The sequence below is a fragment of the Falco rusticolus genome, chromosome 16 (assembly GCF_015220075.1).
Source record: "Falco rusticolus isolate bFalRus1 chromosome 16, bFalRus1.pri, whole genome shotgun sequence".
NCBI classification, from domain to species: domain Eukaryota; kingdom Metazoa; phylum Chordata; class Aves; order Falconiformes; family Falconidae; genus Falco; species Falco rusticolus.
The window spans coordinates 5545884-5561337 of record NC_051202.1 but is presented as its reverse complement, the minus strand read 5'-3'; the positions used below and the strand labels follow the sequence as shown (position 1 = coordinate 5561337).

At 54.8% G+C, this 15454-nt stretch overlaps 1 protein-coding gene across 3 annotated transcripts in view; it reads right to left on the bottom strand.

Moving 5' to 3' along the window:
• The window catches only part of KIRREL3 (kirre like nephrin family adhesion molecule 3), a 342462-nt gene that overhangs the window by 6397 nt on the left and 320611 nt on the right, over positions 1-15454 (bottom strand). For 2 of the 3 annotated variants that reach the window (XM_037409940.1, XM_037409942.1), the window contains 5 exons: positions 12345-12445; positions 12045-12243; positions 10849-10884; positions 7625-7732; positions 3544-3653 (listed from right to left, as the gene is read on the bottom strand). In XM_037409940.1, the coding sequence (XP_037265837.1) occupies positions 3544-3653; positions 7625-7732; positions 10849-10884; positions 12045-12243; positions 12345-12445 (554 nt within the window). The remainder of the gene's footprint in view (positions 1-3543; positions 3654-7624; positions 7733-10848; positions 10885-12044; positions 12244-12344; positions 12446-15454) is intronic. The other variant, XM_037409941.1, reaches the window with a different exon arrangement.

Sequence of the window (15454 nt, the reverse complement as noted above, 5' to 3'; positions counted from 1 at the left end):
CAGAGGAACGGATTTCAAGATGGGGACAGGAAAGGTGAGCCAGGAAAAGATCACCAACCTGTCTGCTGGATGGGTTGTTCTGACTGTTCCACCCCAAATGTAACTCGAAGGCGATGCCTGGGTCTGTGCGGCCACACTGGACCCTTTGGCTTGGGATGCTCTCGCCTGCGGGTCACTTTGGGATCATCTATCAGGATTGCTCCTAATAGCGAGGATGGCTCCTTTAGGATCATCAGCCCCATTTCACAGATAAGGAACCTGAGGCACGGATCCCGTTCAGCCGGGAATACAACCCAGCCAGGGTACCAGGGGAGGTTATGCCACGTCGGAGCTGGTGATGCTCCTCAACCTCCTGATCACAGACCAGGTGCAGCCGAATTGGCGTGCCGATGCAATGCACCCTGGCAGGAGAGAGAAAGCTGCTGTTGTGATTTATTTCTTTCCAGAATGAGACCCTTTCAGCAGCTCTTTTGCCTCCAGCCACCGGCTGCTGTTCGCTTTCTGGCCCTGCGGGCTGGCAGCCTTTCCCCTGCCCGTAGGCAGTGCCTGGTGGAACAGCTAATGGAGGACTGGGGGGGGGGGGGGGGAGACGGCACTGAGACAATGTGAACATATGCAAATCAGACAGCATGACGTGTATCCTAAGGTGTTAATGAATTTATAGATGCATGAATAATTATTTGTGAAAAGCACGGAGAGCTGCGGAGGTCACAGATGGCTGGAGAATAACAAATGCAATAGCATTTGGGGAGGGGGCGGCGGGGGGAGAAGAGTCGTGCTGGCACTCTGCAGCCAGAAATACTCCGGCAGAGCAGAGACACGGTGGGAAACCGAGGAGCAACGGCTCCATCCGCGGTGCCGAGGGTGGATCTTCATTCCTGGAGCCTGGCAGGAGCAGGTCGAGCCGTGCTGGACCGTGGGGGCTTGGCCGAGGGTCTGGGATGCAGAGGGGAAAGGCTGACGCGAAAGCATCACAGCAAGATGTGGAGCAGAGGGGAGCTGTTTGCAAGCGTGGCCTGCTTTTCGTTAACATCTGCATTAATGATTTCTCCGTGCGAGCACCCAGCATGTTAATGAAATTTGCAGTTGATATTAAAACTGCAAGGTGTTATGAACATTGCTGAGGGCAAGGGGATCATTCCAGAGGACACCGTCGAGATTGAGCCCGGGCTGGAAAGATCACCGGAAGCTTAGGGAAGGCAGGTGAAGAAGCTGCAATAAAAGCTGGAAAATAAAAGCTGGAAATAACGCTGGTACGGGGAGGAGGGAGAGCAGGAGAGTCCTGGCGTGGGGTAGGGAGCAAGCGAGGGGTGCTGTGCGTTGCCCCCCTGCTCCTGCTGGGGAGGTCGCATCAGTGCTCATTAGCAAGGATGAGTTTTTTAAACTTGTTCCATCATTTCACTGACAAACTTGGAGTCTCTTATTAGGAATCTGTTTAGCATCCAAAGCTTGGGTCTTGAATGGCCAGAGGAAGATGCTCACACTGGCTGTTGGGAACAGCAAGGAGGAGGATGAGGGAGAGCGGGGGTCCCCGGGGCCTCCAAGGGGAGAAGAAACTGGGAAGTATTTACTGGGAATACCCTTGCCAAGGGCAGATGAGGATGGGGAGGCTCCGGTTCAGGCAGGGGAGAGGGCTTAGATGTCTTCTCCCTGCCAGGTAGGATGTCCCAGGCAGCACCCAGTCTGCCCAGCATCAGGGGCAGAGACCATGCACCATCTCTTCCAACCTCTTGAGCAGTGTTGATCCAATAACGTGATTTCCAACTGATGTATCTTCAGGAAAAGCACCTGGATTTGGCCACGAGAGGGGGAAAATCACCTTCTGGGGACCAGAGTCCAGCAGCCAGGCTGTAACACTCTGTTATGCTGTATCCAAAAGTGCTCGTCTTTGCCTACCCTACTTAAAATACTTAAATTTACTTAAATAGCCCCTCTATACCGTGCTCCAACCAAACCACCTCTCAGCAGTCTTGCTGATAAGCTAAAACACATGAGTTCTATAAACCTCTCCCCGTAAGGCGTTTTTTTCTCCAGCTATCAGATAAATATTGTCATTTTTTTCTGCACCATTTCCATCCTGCCAGCATCCTTACTGAGATGTGCCCAGCAGAGCTCTGCGCTGCTCTGGTACCAGCCTCATCAAGGGCACACGCGGATGTGAAATAATCACCTTCTGGCTCCTGCAAATAACCTGAGCAAGTCCCCGTGATGTCTTAAAAGATCCTGGGCCTCACCTCCCACAACCATCCTCTTCATCGTTTACTCATCGGTGATGAATGTTCCCCATAGGTCCCATCTGCTGAGGCTCGGGGCGGGCTTCCAGCTCAGTGGTTAAGGGCTTGAGTGGGATTCGGGCTGATCCTGGCCCCTCTTTGGGAGCTGGATCTGGGCTTGGTGCTGTTGATCGCTGTCCGTACGGATGGAGGTACAGGATCCTACGGAGAGGAAGCTCCTGGTTCCCTTCATCTCAGCAGATGGCTCCAAACCAGAATCCCAGCTGCCTCTGTCCTTTCAGTGAGTGAAGCCTTGCAAAATCCCGCTGTGGATTTACAGACTCTGCAGGGCAAAACTGGGAACTCTTCTTGCACAGCAACCTCAGCGGTGCTGGGATAATGTGCCAGATCTCCATCTCCTCCTGCCTTCTCATTTTGAGGGTCCCTTGCTGTAAATGTGCCCTGGCAGGCATCAATTCTGCCCACCCTACGATGCTCAGCCTTGCCTTTCCGCCGGTAATTCATCGAGCAGCTTTTGCAAGCGGGGCATACTGATGCTTGCAAGTGCTGCCCAAAAAACGGAGGGTCAGGGCAGGCAAAAACCCACCCAGCAGCTTAGAAAGCTGCCTCTAGCCTCTTCAATCCTTCCTCCCTTTCCCTTCCTTTGCCATTTGCTCGGCTTCTATTTGTCACCCACGCCACCAGCAAGCGAATGCAAAAGCAAACTGGGGCTGAGAGGCGGAGAACAGCGGCGACACCGGCTGAGGGGGAATTTCCTGGGATCTCCATCATCAGCCTCTTGCCCTGCCTGTGGCTCTTGGTCCCCTCAGGCAAGGGCAGTGGCCTTGGTGACACCTCGGGGGTTATTGCCGAGCCAGGTCCAGGCTGCCCCCACACCCCCAGTGTTAGCAATCCGCACCCAACTGCGTGCACCTGCGTTATTTTTGCACGTATGACCCTCCAAAGTGTGTCCCGGAGAGCGCAGCTCTCGCTGGCTAATTAGCTCATTATTACAGCGTGCTCACCTATGGCGTATCTACCTGCAGTCTGCAGCTCTTTCCCCACGCGAGGTGGCAAATTTGTTTTGCCATTAGCCTGGCGGGCGGCTGGGCTACTGCAATAAACCTCTCCCAGTTCTCCCTCCTCATTAGCAAAGTTTCACTCCAGGAGCTTTTATGGCAGGAGAACGTGTATCTCAAGAGCACGATTTCTGGAAGAGCATCTTTGCCTTGAGTGGGGATTATGGTGCTGAACTACATGTGCCTGGACTCGTTGCCGTCAAACACTTACATGGAGTAACGGCTTACGGGGAGAAGTAGTAAATCCTTACCATCAGCTGCTTGATGGTTGGGTGCTCCTCCGTCTCCCTGCCCGAGGCCGGCTCCTTGTGCACGATCTCCACGCGGATATCGTTCTTGGCAGAAACCACACCTTTGAGATCTGGGCAAAGAGCGAGAAGGAGAAGGGGGGTTAGTCCAAGGCGATGGCGGAGCATCCTCAGGGACCCGACAGATTGCTGAGGACGTCTGGAAAACTCACCCCAGCTCAGCAAGCCCAGCTGGGAATTGCGGGAGCACTCCTGGCATGGCCATAAGGCACAGGCACGTGAAACCTTCACCTCTGGGGAGCTCAGATTTCTGGTTTAATTCCTTTGGGAGCTTGGGCAGTCCCTGCCGTACTCCTGGTGCTACTGACGGGGCTGGCCGCAGCAGAACTGCTCAGGCAGGTGGGGGGCTCTTTGTCCAGACCATGGATGCTCAGGGAGCACGTGGAATACAGCTCCTGAGGGATGCACCAGCTCTCCCCCTGGCACCAGGAAGCCCCTGAGAAAAGCCTTCCCTAGGTTTGGGGTGAAGGTACATATGGAAAAGGCCAAGCAATGCACAAAGACAGAGCCAGGGCTGCAGGAACAACCGGATCATCCCTGGCTGCTGCTCCAGGCAGCCTGTTTTCACGCAGGGCAGAGAAAAACATTTCTGGAGAGCCTCTCTGCCTCCCCTGAAGGTGTCAGGTGTGCTTTGAAGAAATCATTTTAGCAAAATTAAACCAAAGACGCCGAGCAGCAGGAGCAGAAACAGCCAAGATGAAAAGCAGAGATGGATGCAAATCTGAACAGCCAGATCTAAACATCTCACAGCTTTGAAGCTGGGCTCCAGCCGACAACGTGGCTCCAACCTCCCAGGACCCTTGCGGACCCGAAACCGCCCTGGACCGCTGGGTTCAGCCGCTCCACCTCCAGCTGCAGGAACCAGCAGCCCCTGCCAGGCCAGGATGGCACCAGCATGGGCTGGACCCCACGCAGGAGGAGCTGGGCATTTCATCTGTAAACCAAACGGAATCAGGCAACTGAGGCCGGCGTGAAGCTCCATCCTCAAATTCATCTATCTCAGCCTCCCATGCCTGATCCCTGCCGCCCTGCTGTCACCCACAGACGTGTCCAAGCCTCAGGGGGCAAGGCAAAGGGTTTCACTGTGAAGTTGCCACTAGTTTTTTTTGTTGGTTTTTTTTTTTTTTTTTCCCTGCTGGGACCATGTTCCTGGTGCTGGAACCTCCGTCTTTAATCACACAGGGAAGCTAATTACTGTCTTGCACATCCTCTCCCAGGAGTGTTCCCCCTTAAATAACTCTGGGCCGTTAAGTCACCGAAGGTACAACAACAGATGTGCAGTAAAGTCTGGTTGGTTTGTTTGTTTGTTTTTTCTTTTCCAGCTGCACCCAGTGCATTTTTTTGCTGCATCTCTCCAAGGCAAGGCCAGGAATTGCCGTCCCCATTAGTCAATGGCTGGTGGCCGGTTGTAGCCATGAGGAGGAGGTATCTTCTCCGGAGTTACTGCTGGGTCACCTTGTCCCCTCCGCCGGGAGCCATCCCCACAGCCTGCCGGCAGGTTTTTGTTTGCAAGCTGTTGTTTTAAATGATGTAACACCGCTCTGGTTTGTCTTGGGAGAGGCATCTGTAGCCATCCTGGTAGGAAATGAGTCCCTCTCCTGATACCAAAGTGCTCTGCTGGTCCTATCCCTCCTGAGCTGGTCTCTGGAATACCTCTGCTGATTTCACACCCACTAACCGTGATGAAAGTCCTTTCCTCACCTTTCAGCCCGCTGTTTCTACCTTCCTAATGCTCACCTGCTGCTGGAGATATGGGTCACAGCATCCAGTTTGCATTAGCACCTGCAAAACAGGGATAAAAGCCCTTTGCCCTGGCACAGCCAAGCCCTCCCCTGCAGGGTTTTGCACCGACTATCGCTCGGGGGCTGGTTTAGCTGCTGCTGCTCCCCCCCGAAAACCAGGGGGGGACCTTGTTTTGGCAGCTCCAAGTGGCTTTTAGAGCTACGTGACGGGGGACCAAATGGTGCCAGCAGCACCCCCTGCTCCCTGCACCCATCTCAGGCTGGGGAACCCCACCTGCACCCAGGATTTGCCTCGTCGGCACCTCAGCATCCCGCTCCTCACGGGCGGCAGCCCAAGCACCCAGCAAAGCATCTGTTACCAAGCTGGCATCCCTGGCTGGGTCTGGCTCTCCAGAAAAAGTTGAGCCATTCCTCCTCCTGTTTCACTTTGGGGAGGGAAGGGAGATCAGGGCAGGGATCTTTGCCGATCTCTTGGATGATCTCTTCCCACTCGCTTGCTCTGATCCGAAAGTGATGTAGCAAAGAAGCCTTGTGGGAAGCACAGGGAGCTGTGCTCTGGTCCAGGGATGCTGAGGACCTCTCCCCAGGGCATGGCACTGCAGGAGAAGCCAAGGAACAGCAGCGGTGCAGCGAGCGTGCTGGGAAGATGCCCAGACCCAGCAGCTCGTTGCATACAGGACACCAAAGTCTTTCTAAGTGGGACAGCACTGGAAACGCAGCGGAGGAAAGGGACCCCAAGCACTGCCTTGCCTCCCTCTTCCCACTACCCTCTTCCCAATCCACACGCTCCCAGCCCTGGCGAGGAAAATGCCTCTTCTTCCCGATTCCTGGGAATCCAAGGGATAAATCACACAAGACACTTGGGTGGGGTTGTCCCCTCCTGGAAGGACAAGCCCTGGTTTTTCTCCAAAAAGCTGCCGAACCCCTACATGCTTCCAGCTTGTGAGGGACCCTCCAAGCCGGCACGTGCACCACATCTTCGACCTGTTGTCACGGCATTAGCGTTAAATCCCAGGTCCTGTAAAGAACCCTGCACCATCTGGTGACATCAAATTAGAGGAAGATAATGAAGCACATGCTCTCCCCGGCTCCGAGTGATGCAGCGTGGGGAAAGCACGGCCGATTACGTCCAACCGTGGACACGGTGACACGGTTTGGTCCTGGCTTTCTTCAGGTGCTCAAGTCGTTCATCGTTGCTGAATGGTCTCTGCAACGTCAAACTGGCCTGGTCTGGGGTCCTGTCCATCAGCAATCCTTCCCCAAAAAGCAAGATGAATGACTGCCCTCCATTTAGTTCATTAATACTTGCTAATGAAGGCTGCAAGAGTTCAGAAAAAACGGGATAAACCAGGGAGAGGCATCGTTATCACTCCTAAAATGAAACACATTTCTGCCATGGGAGGCTGTGCGTTAATACTCAAATCCAGGAGGAGCCTGGTGCCTGATTGCTTTGCAAACGATCAAGAGGAGGGAAAATAAAAAGGAAAGAAAAACAACTGGGTTTTCTGGCACACACACACAGAGCTTGGCATCCCAGCATCTGTACCACCCGTCTCCCAAGCTGGGAGCATCGTCGAGTATCTCCTCTACTCCCCCGTGGCCTGGGATGCTCCAGACAATCACACTCTTCTCTCTCCTGGTTTGATGCCTTTTCATTTAGTCAACAATCCTCCTTTAATTTTCTGGTGTCTTTTTAATGAGGCAACACGATGCCACACTGTTTACTCCTCCTCCTCCTCTACCTGTGTCTCTAATGACGCTTTAACTTGTATTCCCACCACGGCCAGGCTTCAAAACCCACACGTTCCATGTAAATCCCCTCAGCTGGCTGTATTTTTCCCACTAGGAAATACGCGTTTTTATGTAGAGAAAAATGGAATGAGAACAGAAGCCGAACAGAGCACAAACGGAGGAGGGTTTTTAAGCACCGACGTGGCATGGTGAGGAAGCTTCTCCCTCTGGGAGCTCAGGATTTCTCCAGGGCAGGGAGGAAGAGCAGGTCCCTTTGCAATCCCTTTGCCCCTAGGATGCTCTAGTGTGGAGCAGCGTTTACCCTGGCACGTTTTCCCACGCGCTCCGAAATCCTCTCCTCCCACGGGGCTGCCGTTTGCTGAGCATTCGGTAGACCAAGACGAGGAGCAGATTGTGCCGGTGCCATGTCAGTAAATGCAGCTTCTAATTTCTTTGTGACCCATGCTATTTTCCCCCCCCTCCCTGCCTCAGCAAGGTTTTAGCCCCAGCCCTGCCTGAAAGGATGCAGCGGGGTCAGGGGAGACACTTACTCCTCTGGGAGCGGGCGCAGCAGAAGGCGACGATGGTGGCCATCAACACCAGGAACGCCACGCCGGCCCCCACGGCCACTCCGATGATCACCGCCATCGGCACCGACTCTGCAAGAGGAAAGAGAGGGAGCATGAAGCCGGGATGAAGGTCAGGGAGGTGGCTTTTCCCCAAGGGACCCACCCCTGGCGACTGGAAAGCGGCTCGGTGATGAGCCTGGGGAGGGTTTTGGGGCCAAATGGACCTCCTTCCCCGCTCCCTCGTCCCTGCGTGGGTGACACCGGCGTGGGCTGCTGCTGCGTGCCGCAGTTTGTGCAAGCCCCCATCTCTCTGTGCCTCAGTTTCCCCTGGGAGGGAGAGAAGAGGGAGCCAGAAGAGCAGGTTAACAACTGCGCCCTGCGGGTTAATGAATGAATCTCTCTACAGGATGAAAAGCGCAAAAGAAAATGGTGTGTTAATACTATTAAGAAAGAGAAATGGCACCAGGGCAGGATGGGAGAGAGGCTGGAGCTGGAACAGAGGGATGGAGTCGGGCACCGAGCCCACCTGCCAGAGGCGGTAGCTCAGCTGTCTTAGCAGATGCTGTTAAGTATATATGGATGAATTAACCCAAGGGCCATCATTCACAGCCTCTGCCTGTTTTATATCCCAGTGGCCTGCCTTCTCCCTTGGCTTATCAACTCTGTCCTTGCTCCTCCAACCCCTGCGGGCGCTACAAGGGCTGGGACAGGAGGGATGGCCCCTGCCGGGGATGAGCAGAGGCCAGGCGGCTGTGGTGGGCGAGGGCTGCGGGGGGGGGTGTGTGTGTGTAGGCAGGGGGCTGCGGGAGGCAGCCCCGGGGGAGCAGAGCCTGCCACAGAGCAGGGGTTACGTGCTTGCATCCTTCTGCCTACAATAACTTTGCAGTTGGGTTCCCGGCGGGGATTTCAGACCACGGCTCAGCCAGCAAAGCTGATATATTTGCGCAGATCCAGGCAGCAGCTTGCGAGGTGTGGGGAGGGTGGAATACGAAATCACATTTATGGTGAGAGGGTCAGATTTGCAGCCCAAGAGCCTTGTTATCTCCCTGCTCAGTTCCTGAAGTCCCTCAGAGCACAGCTCCTACTTAACGGCGAGAGCTGGGTCAGTGCCTGCTCTCTGGGTTATTGCCCGGCAGCGACAGGCAGCACTCCCGCTCGCAGGACATCAAAGCCGTGGGTACCACAAACTGCTTATGTTGGCTGGGATGATAAACCGCATCCCCAAGACTCTCTCCCCAAAAGCAGCAGATACCTATAGGTCCCCATTCCTGTTCTTCCTAGCCACCCCAAAGGCTCTTGTGAAGCCACAGTGAGCCAAAAGAGGGGTAACCCTGTCCAAGCTGGGTGAGCGTGTCCTCACCGCTTTCCTGGACACCTCCGACACGTGTTTTCTCCTCTGGATCCCTGGCTTGCAAATGGACGGGATAAACTTCGGAAAAAAATGGATGCAGAGAGGTGGTCCTCTTTCCTCTTTGTCTGCACAGCTGGGGGATGTGAGTGCTGCTGGACCACGGGGACACGTGGGTGACCCAGCTGCGAAGCAAAGCTCAGCAGCCTCAGGGCTGCTACTTGACCGGGTGATAAAGAAATCATTTCTCATTGTCCACTGGCTGGTTTTGACTGCAAATGTCATCCTGGACCTGGGATCACAGATTCTGCCTGTGCCTTTCAGCCTTCCTAAAGGGCACACATCCTTACTGGTGGGACCGGGGGAGTCATAATTCCATCAGCATCTTCCCCATGTAGTCAGCAAAGGATTTCTTCAACATTATCTAATCCCAGCTGGCACAGGGGAGTTATAAAGCCACTTCATGCTACCCTTTAGCGGTGGCCATGGGGCATCATCGGTCCTGAGCCCTACGCTGAGAACTGCAGGGTGATCAGAAAAAGGTGCTGGTTGAGTTCAGCTTCTTCCACTCATGCTTGATCTAAAAAGAGCCTTTAATCTTCCCCGCTTAGCTTGTTGTTTCAAGCGATTCGGTTAGTGGTTTATGCTGATGCTTTTCGGTTTCCAGCTTCCTCATGCATTTTCTGCTGGGGTTTGCTAGTCCCTTGATGCGTCACTTGTCACCCAAGCTAGGCCACTGGTGACGTGACTCACGTGGCACTGAGCAGACCGCAAAACCTGCCGAGTGCGCTAATTCCCCTGGGCTCTCTAATGAAAAGTCAAGTCCCACATGCCCCACAGCCTCGAGCCGGAGCTCAGGTCGCAGATGCTGGAGCTGGTTCGGGCTGCACCAAGGAGCTCATCCTGAAACCAGCATCCTCCAGCACACCAGCTAAGCCCCAGCAGGAAGAAACTGGGATTTTCTTCTCTGGATGTCTTGAGGCCACCTGCTAGGCAGCACTCCTGCCAATGGGGTAACTCATCGTGGGATCTTTTTTCAGCTCTCCCAGGGGAATGTGGAGCAAAAGGGTGAGAAGACAGGAGCCTGGAGTCCCTGGGAGTGCTTACTGGCTTACTGGAGGAGTGGAATCCGCAATGCAGAACTCAGCAAGAAGCAGGTAGTGATGGTGGTGAAGATGATGGAGAATCATGCAGGGAATGGGGTGGGGAAAGTGCCGGGGGCTCTCCTGGGCTGAAGAGAAAGCTAACAGCAAAAGGGCAGTGACAGGAACCAGCGGCTGGGATGGTGAAACTGCATCCTGAAGGCAAGGGCGAGCTGAGGAGGAGCAGTCTGCTGGCTACGTGCTCCCTCACGCACCCTGCTCTGGTGCAGCGGACAAGGAAGGCACAAGGGCAGCACATCCCACAGCATCTGCCCGAAAATCCATTCAGCCCTGCTCTGGCTGCAATGGATGCTGGCTAGCACTCTCCCAAGATGCTGAGACAAGCTGATGTCTGCAAATAACCCTGGAAACCTGTGTTCTCCCTCTTTTCTGCCTCGTAAGAGCACTTCAGTGGTCCCTTTCGCAGCACTTTGAAGCGCGGCGGCGGCGTATCATCCCCCTCTCGGTGGCTGGGGAGCTGGGGCACAGAAAGGCGGTGTGGGTTTGCAGAGCGGGTCGGTGGCAGAGCGGAGACAGGAGCGCTCCAGCTTCCCAGCCCCTGTCCCCATCCCTGCCCTGCAGCTTTCCTACGCCCCTTCTGCCCTGCCCTGCCTGCCCTGCCAGAATGCTGCGGGCCAGGATAAGGACGCCGGGTCCTCAGGTGTGGTAATGGCTGGGGACAATTCACATTCACCGTCAGCTCATGATTTCCATACCTGCTTGAATACCAGCTCCTGATTTCATTTCCGTACCTGTTTGAAAATAAAGCAAGTGTCCACAGCCTTGCACAGCCCAAGCGCACATGTCAGCCTTCCTGAGCACTCAGCCCTCTGCTCCGCTTTCTGCTCCGAGCGCGGGGATGCCCCCGTGAAGGGGACGTCCTCTGCCACCTACGGCATCCTCAGCCACCCTGTGGCATCCCCCTGTCCAAGGCAGGGATGTCCCCTCGCATCACCTAGCCAGGGATGCTCAGATCTGAGATGCGGAGCCGGCTGCGGACTTGGATGCTGTGTTGCCGGCTCCGACCCGGCTCGGCTGCCCGGCCACCCTCTGCCGGGACCCAGGGCTTGCTGCTGAGTGCTCCCGCTGACTGGCAGACGACCTGGAAAAACCACTGGCTCTGTTTGCATTGGAAGAAGCCCAAGGCTAATTTTAAGGGGTTCATTTAGCTCTGATTTAATCTGGATGGCAGCCTTGCCTATAAATCACGGCTTAATGAGAACAATCCACCTGCCTGCCCTGGCATTTAATAAAATAGAAGGGAACTGGAGTTCCTCCAGGAGCTAAGCGTTGCTCACAAAGGCCATCTCCCTCCCCTGCTATGGAGAGCCCTAAGAGTGGAAATCCCCTGGCCAGACCCTGAGAATTTCTCGAGGTGCCTTGGAGGCTGGGTGGGCAAGCCCAGCCCTGCAAAACACGTGCTGCTGTAGTGGCTGGTGGCCGGGATGGAGGGTTGCCACCAGCCCAAACGCCTTCCTCCTGCTCAACCCCATCACCGCGGAGCAGCGGGGTTTGGTAGGAGCAGCTGGTCCTGTTTCTCCAAGGCTATAAATAATCCTCCAGCCTGTGGCAGTGGTATCACCTTGTGCTGTGGGACAAGGAGTGGAGGGTGCAGGGTCGGCCCGTGCCCTCCAGCTTCAGCAGGACAGGCAAAATTGGGCAATACCGTCTCAAGCAGAGACTTGGCAGGGCTTGTCCCACCTCCTGACCCTCTGCCAGGTACCCTAAGGATGCAACCCTACAGCTAGCATGGCTGGAGCACTTTCACCATCCTTCCTATTTTCCTCTTTGACATCCCAAGAGCTCTTCCGAGCACCTCCTGCCTCTCACAGCATCTCCCCGCTCTTACAGCCCGGCCAGCTGCTAATTCCCGCTGCTCAACAGCCCCCACTGGCTCCGCAGGGATGCCCACCTTGCTCTTTGAGCCGGATGATCTCCGTGTCGGAGCCGAAGCTGTTCCAGGCGGTGCAGTTATAAATGGTTTGGAAATCAGCCCGGACGATGTTGCTGATGGTCAGTGTGGAGATGACACCCTCATCCGTGCTGACGGTCTCCACCGTGTAGCGCCCGGAGGTCCCAGACTCCAGGACGTTCTCCTTCCAGGACCAAGCCTGCCAAGCAAGAGAGGGGTCAGCCTGGGGCAGGTTTGCCCACCGTAGGGCACCCTAAAGGTGTACAAGGCGCCCACCGTTTCCCATGGGATGCTACTCACAATTCGGTCTGGCGGCGGGGTGCTGCGGATGAAGCACTTGATCTGCCCTTTCTGGCCGTGCAGGGCGTGCTGCGTCTGGGTGCTGGAGATGATGGGTGGCCCTGCAAGAGAGAGGAGAGGGCTGCTGGCACCTGGCACGGCTGGCTGCCACGCGAGGCTCTGGCGGTGCTGGGGAGGCTGTTAGCAGAGCTGTGGAGGGACGTCGGGGTTCCTCTTTGAGGGGAGGGATGGAGAAGCATTCCCTCACCTCCTCTGATGCAGAAGGACGCAGAGCAGGGGCTTTGCTTTAAGGCTCTGCTGGTTTTCTGCCCCCACAAAGCACCAGGGTGTCCCCATCTCTCCTCTCCCATCCCCGGCACTAGATGGTGACCGCACCATCCCGTGGAAACCTCCCTGGTGAACCTGGCCTCTGAGAAGGGCTTTTTGCTCCAGAAGCAAAGCAAGAACCCAACACACCTGGTCTTCTTCTGTGCTCTCCCAGATTTGCTAAATCACCATTACACTAATTGCTCCCAGGAGCTTAACGAAGCAGTAGGAGGGCAGAAAGAGGCACTGACAAGCAGCTGCTACCCGCAAGCCACAATCAGTGACCTGCAACCAGCCTGCCCAATATGGTGGAGAAATTTCTGTTGGAAAAACCTTGGGAGCCCATCAGCTGGGCTCTCCTGCACCATTTGGATGGCAAAAGGAGCCCAGCCTGGCTGGGAAAGGCTCTCCCTGAGCAATACGAGGCCAAACGTATCACCTGAGGGACTTGTGAAGGGAAATGTCCCTGTCCTGCCTTGGTGGACCATCCTGAAGACAAGGATGGGAGAAAAGGGGTTGGAGAGGAGAGCTTGGTGGGATCCCTGTACCCCCAGTTCTTCCAACAGCCCTGCAGGAGCGATCTCCCGCTAGAGGAGAGGATCACCCCAAGGGAGCAGCACAAGAGCTGGGATCCTAATTGCTGTTTAGTAGCCTCCTTAATTAAAGCAGATTTGCATTTCTATGAGTGGCTTGTTGCTAGCAGAAAAGAAAACAGCAACAAGCTGAGCTGCAGGCAGGCAGCGGGATGCAGGGAGAGGGAGGAGGCAGGGGCCGGCAGAGCCCCCCTGCCCCAGCTCGGCTATTTTGGATGTTCACTCTGGGTTGTCACTTGGTTTTGAGTTTGTCACTGGGTTTGTCAGAAAATACAGCCTTGTCATCACCCCCACCCATGCACACGGGTCCAGAGGGATGTGCAAACGCGCTGCAACCATCAGCAGGCTCCGCGCTGGCCGTGCAATGTGTGAGAGCTGCAAGGAGTCGCTACGAGAGGCCACGATACCGCTGGGGACAACCTCAGCTGGGACTGGAGCCCAGGTCCCTGGGAGGGTGGGAGTGGGAGAGCTTGCTGTGCTCATCCTTTCCCACATCTAACCATCCTTTGTGGGTTTGAGAATATTTTCCCATTCCCCACCCCTGCCCCTGCAGCTTAAAGGATGTGTTCCTTTAAGGAAAGTCTCAAGGATTTGGGGTAAAGTGGGGAGAAGCAGATTCACCTGGATGTTCCCTGACTGACTCTCCTCCAAACCACTCATTTATGAATTTGCAGAATGCACCAAAATGCCACAGTTTTCACTCTGTGCATTCACACAGGGAGTCGCCTATCGAAATGATCCCAGTCACACCTCCCTGCAGCAAACCTTCACGCTCCCCAACCACTTGCCACCATGACAGAGCCCTATCCTTCCTTCCCGATGGTGTTCCAAGGGGAGATGCATGAAAAAGCAGCTCAGCGAAGCACTGACCAGACATACGGGTCTGGCAGCGCAGGAAATTACTGCGGGAAGTGAGCCGCCGTCAAAATTGTGCGTAAAGGAGAAGGTCAGGGCTTGTTTTGGTGTAATGGTCATAGCTGCACATGGGTGGAAAACGTCGTGCCCCTTTTTATTGGAAAAAAGACAAAAAAAGTAGACACGTTGTTGTGGTTTGCTGTCCAAACGCTCTTCCAGATGTTCTAGGCACGCTCCCAAGGTGTGCGTTCTCATTTATCCATCGCTGAAAGCCCATCTTGCACACGCGCTGGCCATGGTCTTGGGGGAGTCCGGCTGATTCCTGGCTTTTCTTCCTTTCAGGAGGATGCAAGCAGCACCTGGCCTTCGTGAACATGCCCGAGGTGGCAACGTCAGCTAGCCTTGGCCTCGGCTCCCCACGCCTGCTGCAAGACCAGAACCCTGCCAACAGCCAAGCGGGATGGGCAGATGGCCCTGCACATGGGATGTGGCTTTTTCCTTCCGGATGGGACACGTGGTGGGGACCTATTTGGTCTCGTCATCCTCCAAGAGTGGCCCAAGTCATGCAGGATGAGCATCGCAGCTCACGTGCTGGGTGATCATACTGCTCGCCTGCCCTGCCCACTGATGAACCCAAAGCCAACAGAGGCAAGAGCAGTGATGGGATCCATAGGCCAGGCTTAAATAACAATAATAATAATAAAAAAAGCCATCTTCTTTCTATTTCAAGGGTTGTATGTTACTTATAAATTCTGGAAGCACTCCAAGACTGGGTGACGCTAGAGAAAAATGGCTTAATAATCATTAAAAGGATCATTTTTCCCAAGGCGGGTGGATTTTAAATGGCACAAATGCCAACGGCTTTGGGGTTTATTATTGCTGTAGGAGTTCAGAGTCGAAGGCTTATCATCATGATAATAGCATATGACTAAAGACCATTTGTGAGATGAACATGCCCAGAAATAATAGCATGAAGTTGCAGCCTCTTCACATTTGGGGCCGGCGTTTGATTCTCCACCAGGCTCTGGCTCCTTATGAAAGCTGCCAATCTCCGGCTTGGCATTCAGCGCTAAGTGTGAGACAGCCCACAGGCAGGAAAAAGGCTTTAAACAATGTTGCTATGGATATAAATGATGGAGCTATTGGTTGCGGTTATTTTTAGCGCTCCGGTGCCAATTTATTTGTGCGGTCCTGGCGGCTCACACAAAAGAGAAGGCAGCTCGCTGACTTTGGGAGCCTTGGAGGAATGAAAGGATGGCCTCGGCTTCTCCAGCCTGCTGAACCTTTCCTCCCCGCGTTGGCAATGGCTTGGCAGGAGAGTTTGGTTTAACTCCTTCCTTCCTGTAGAAGCTGGCT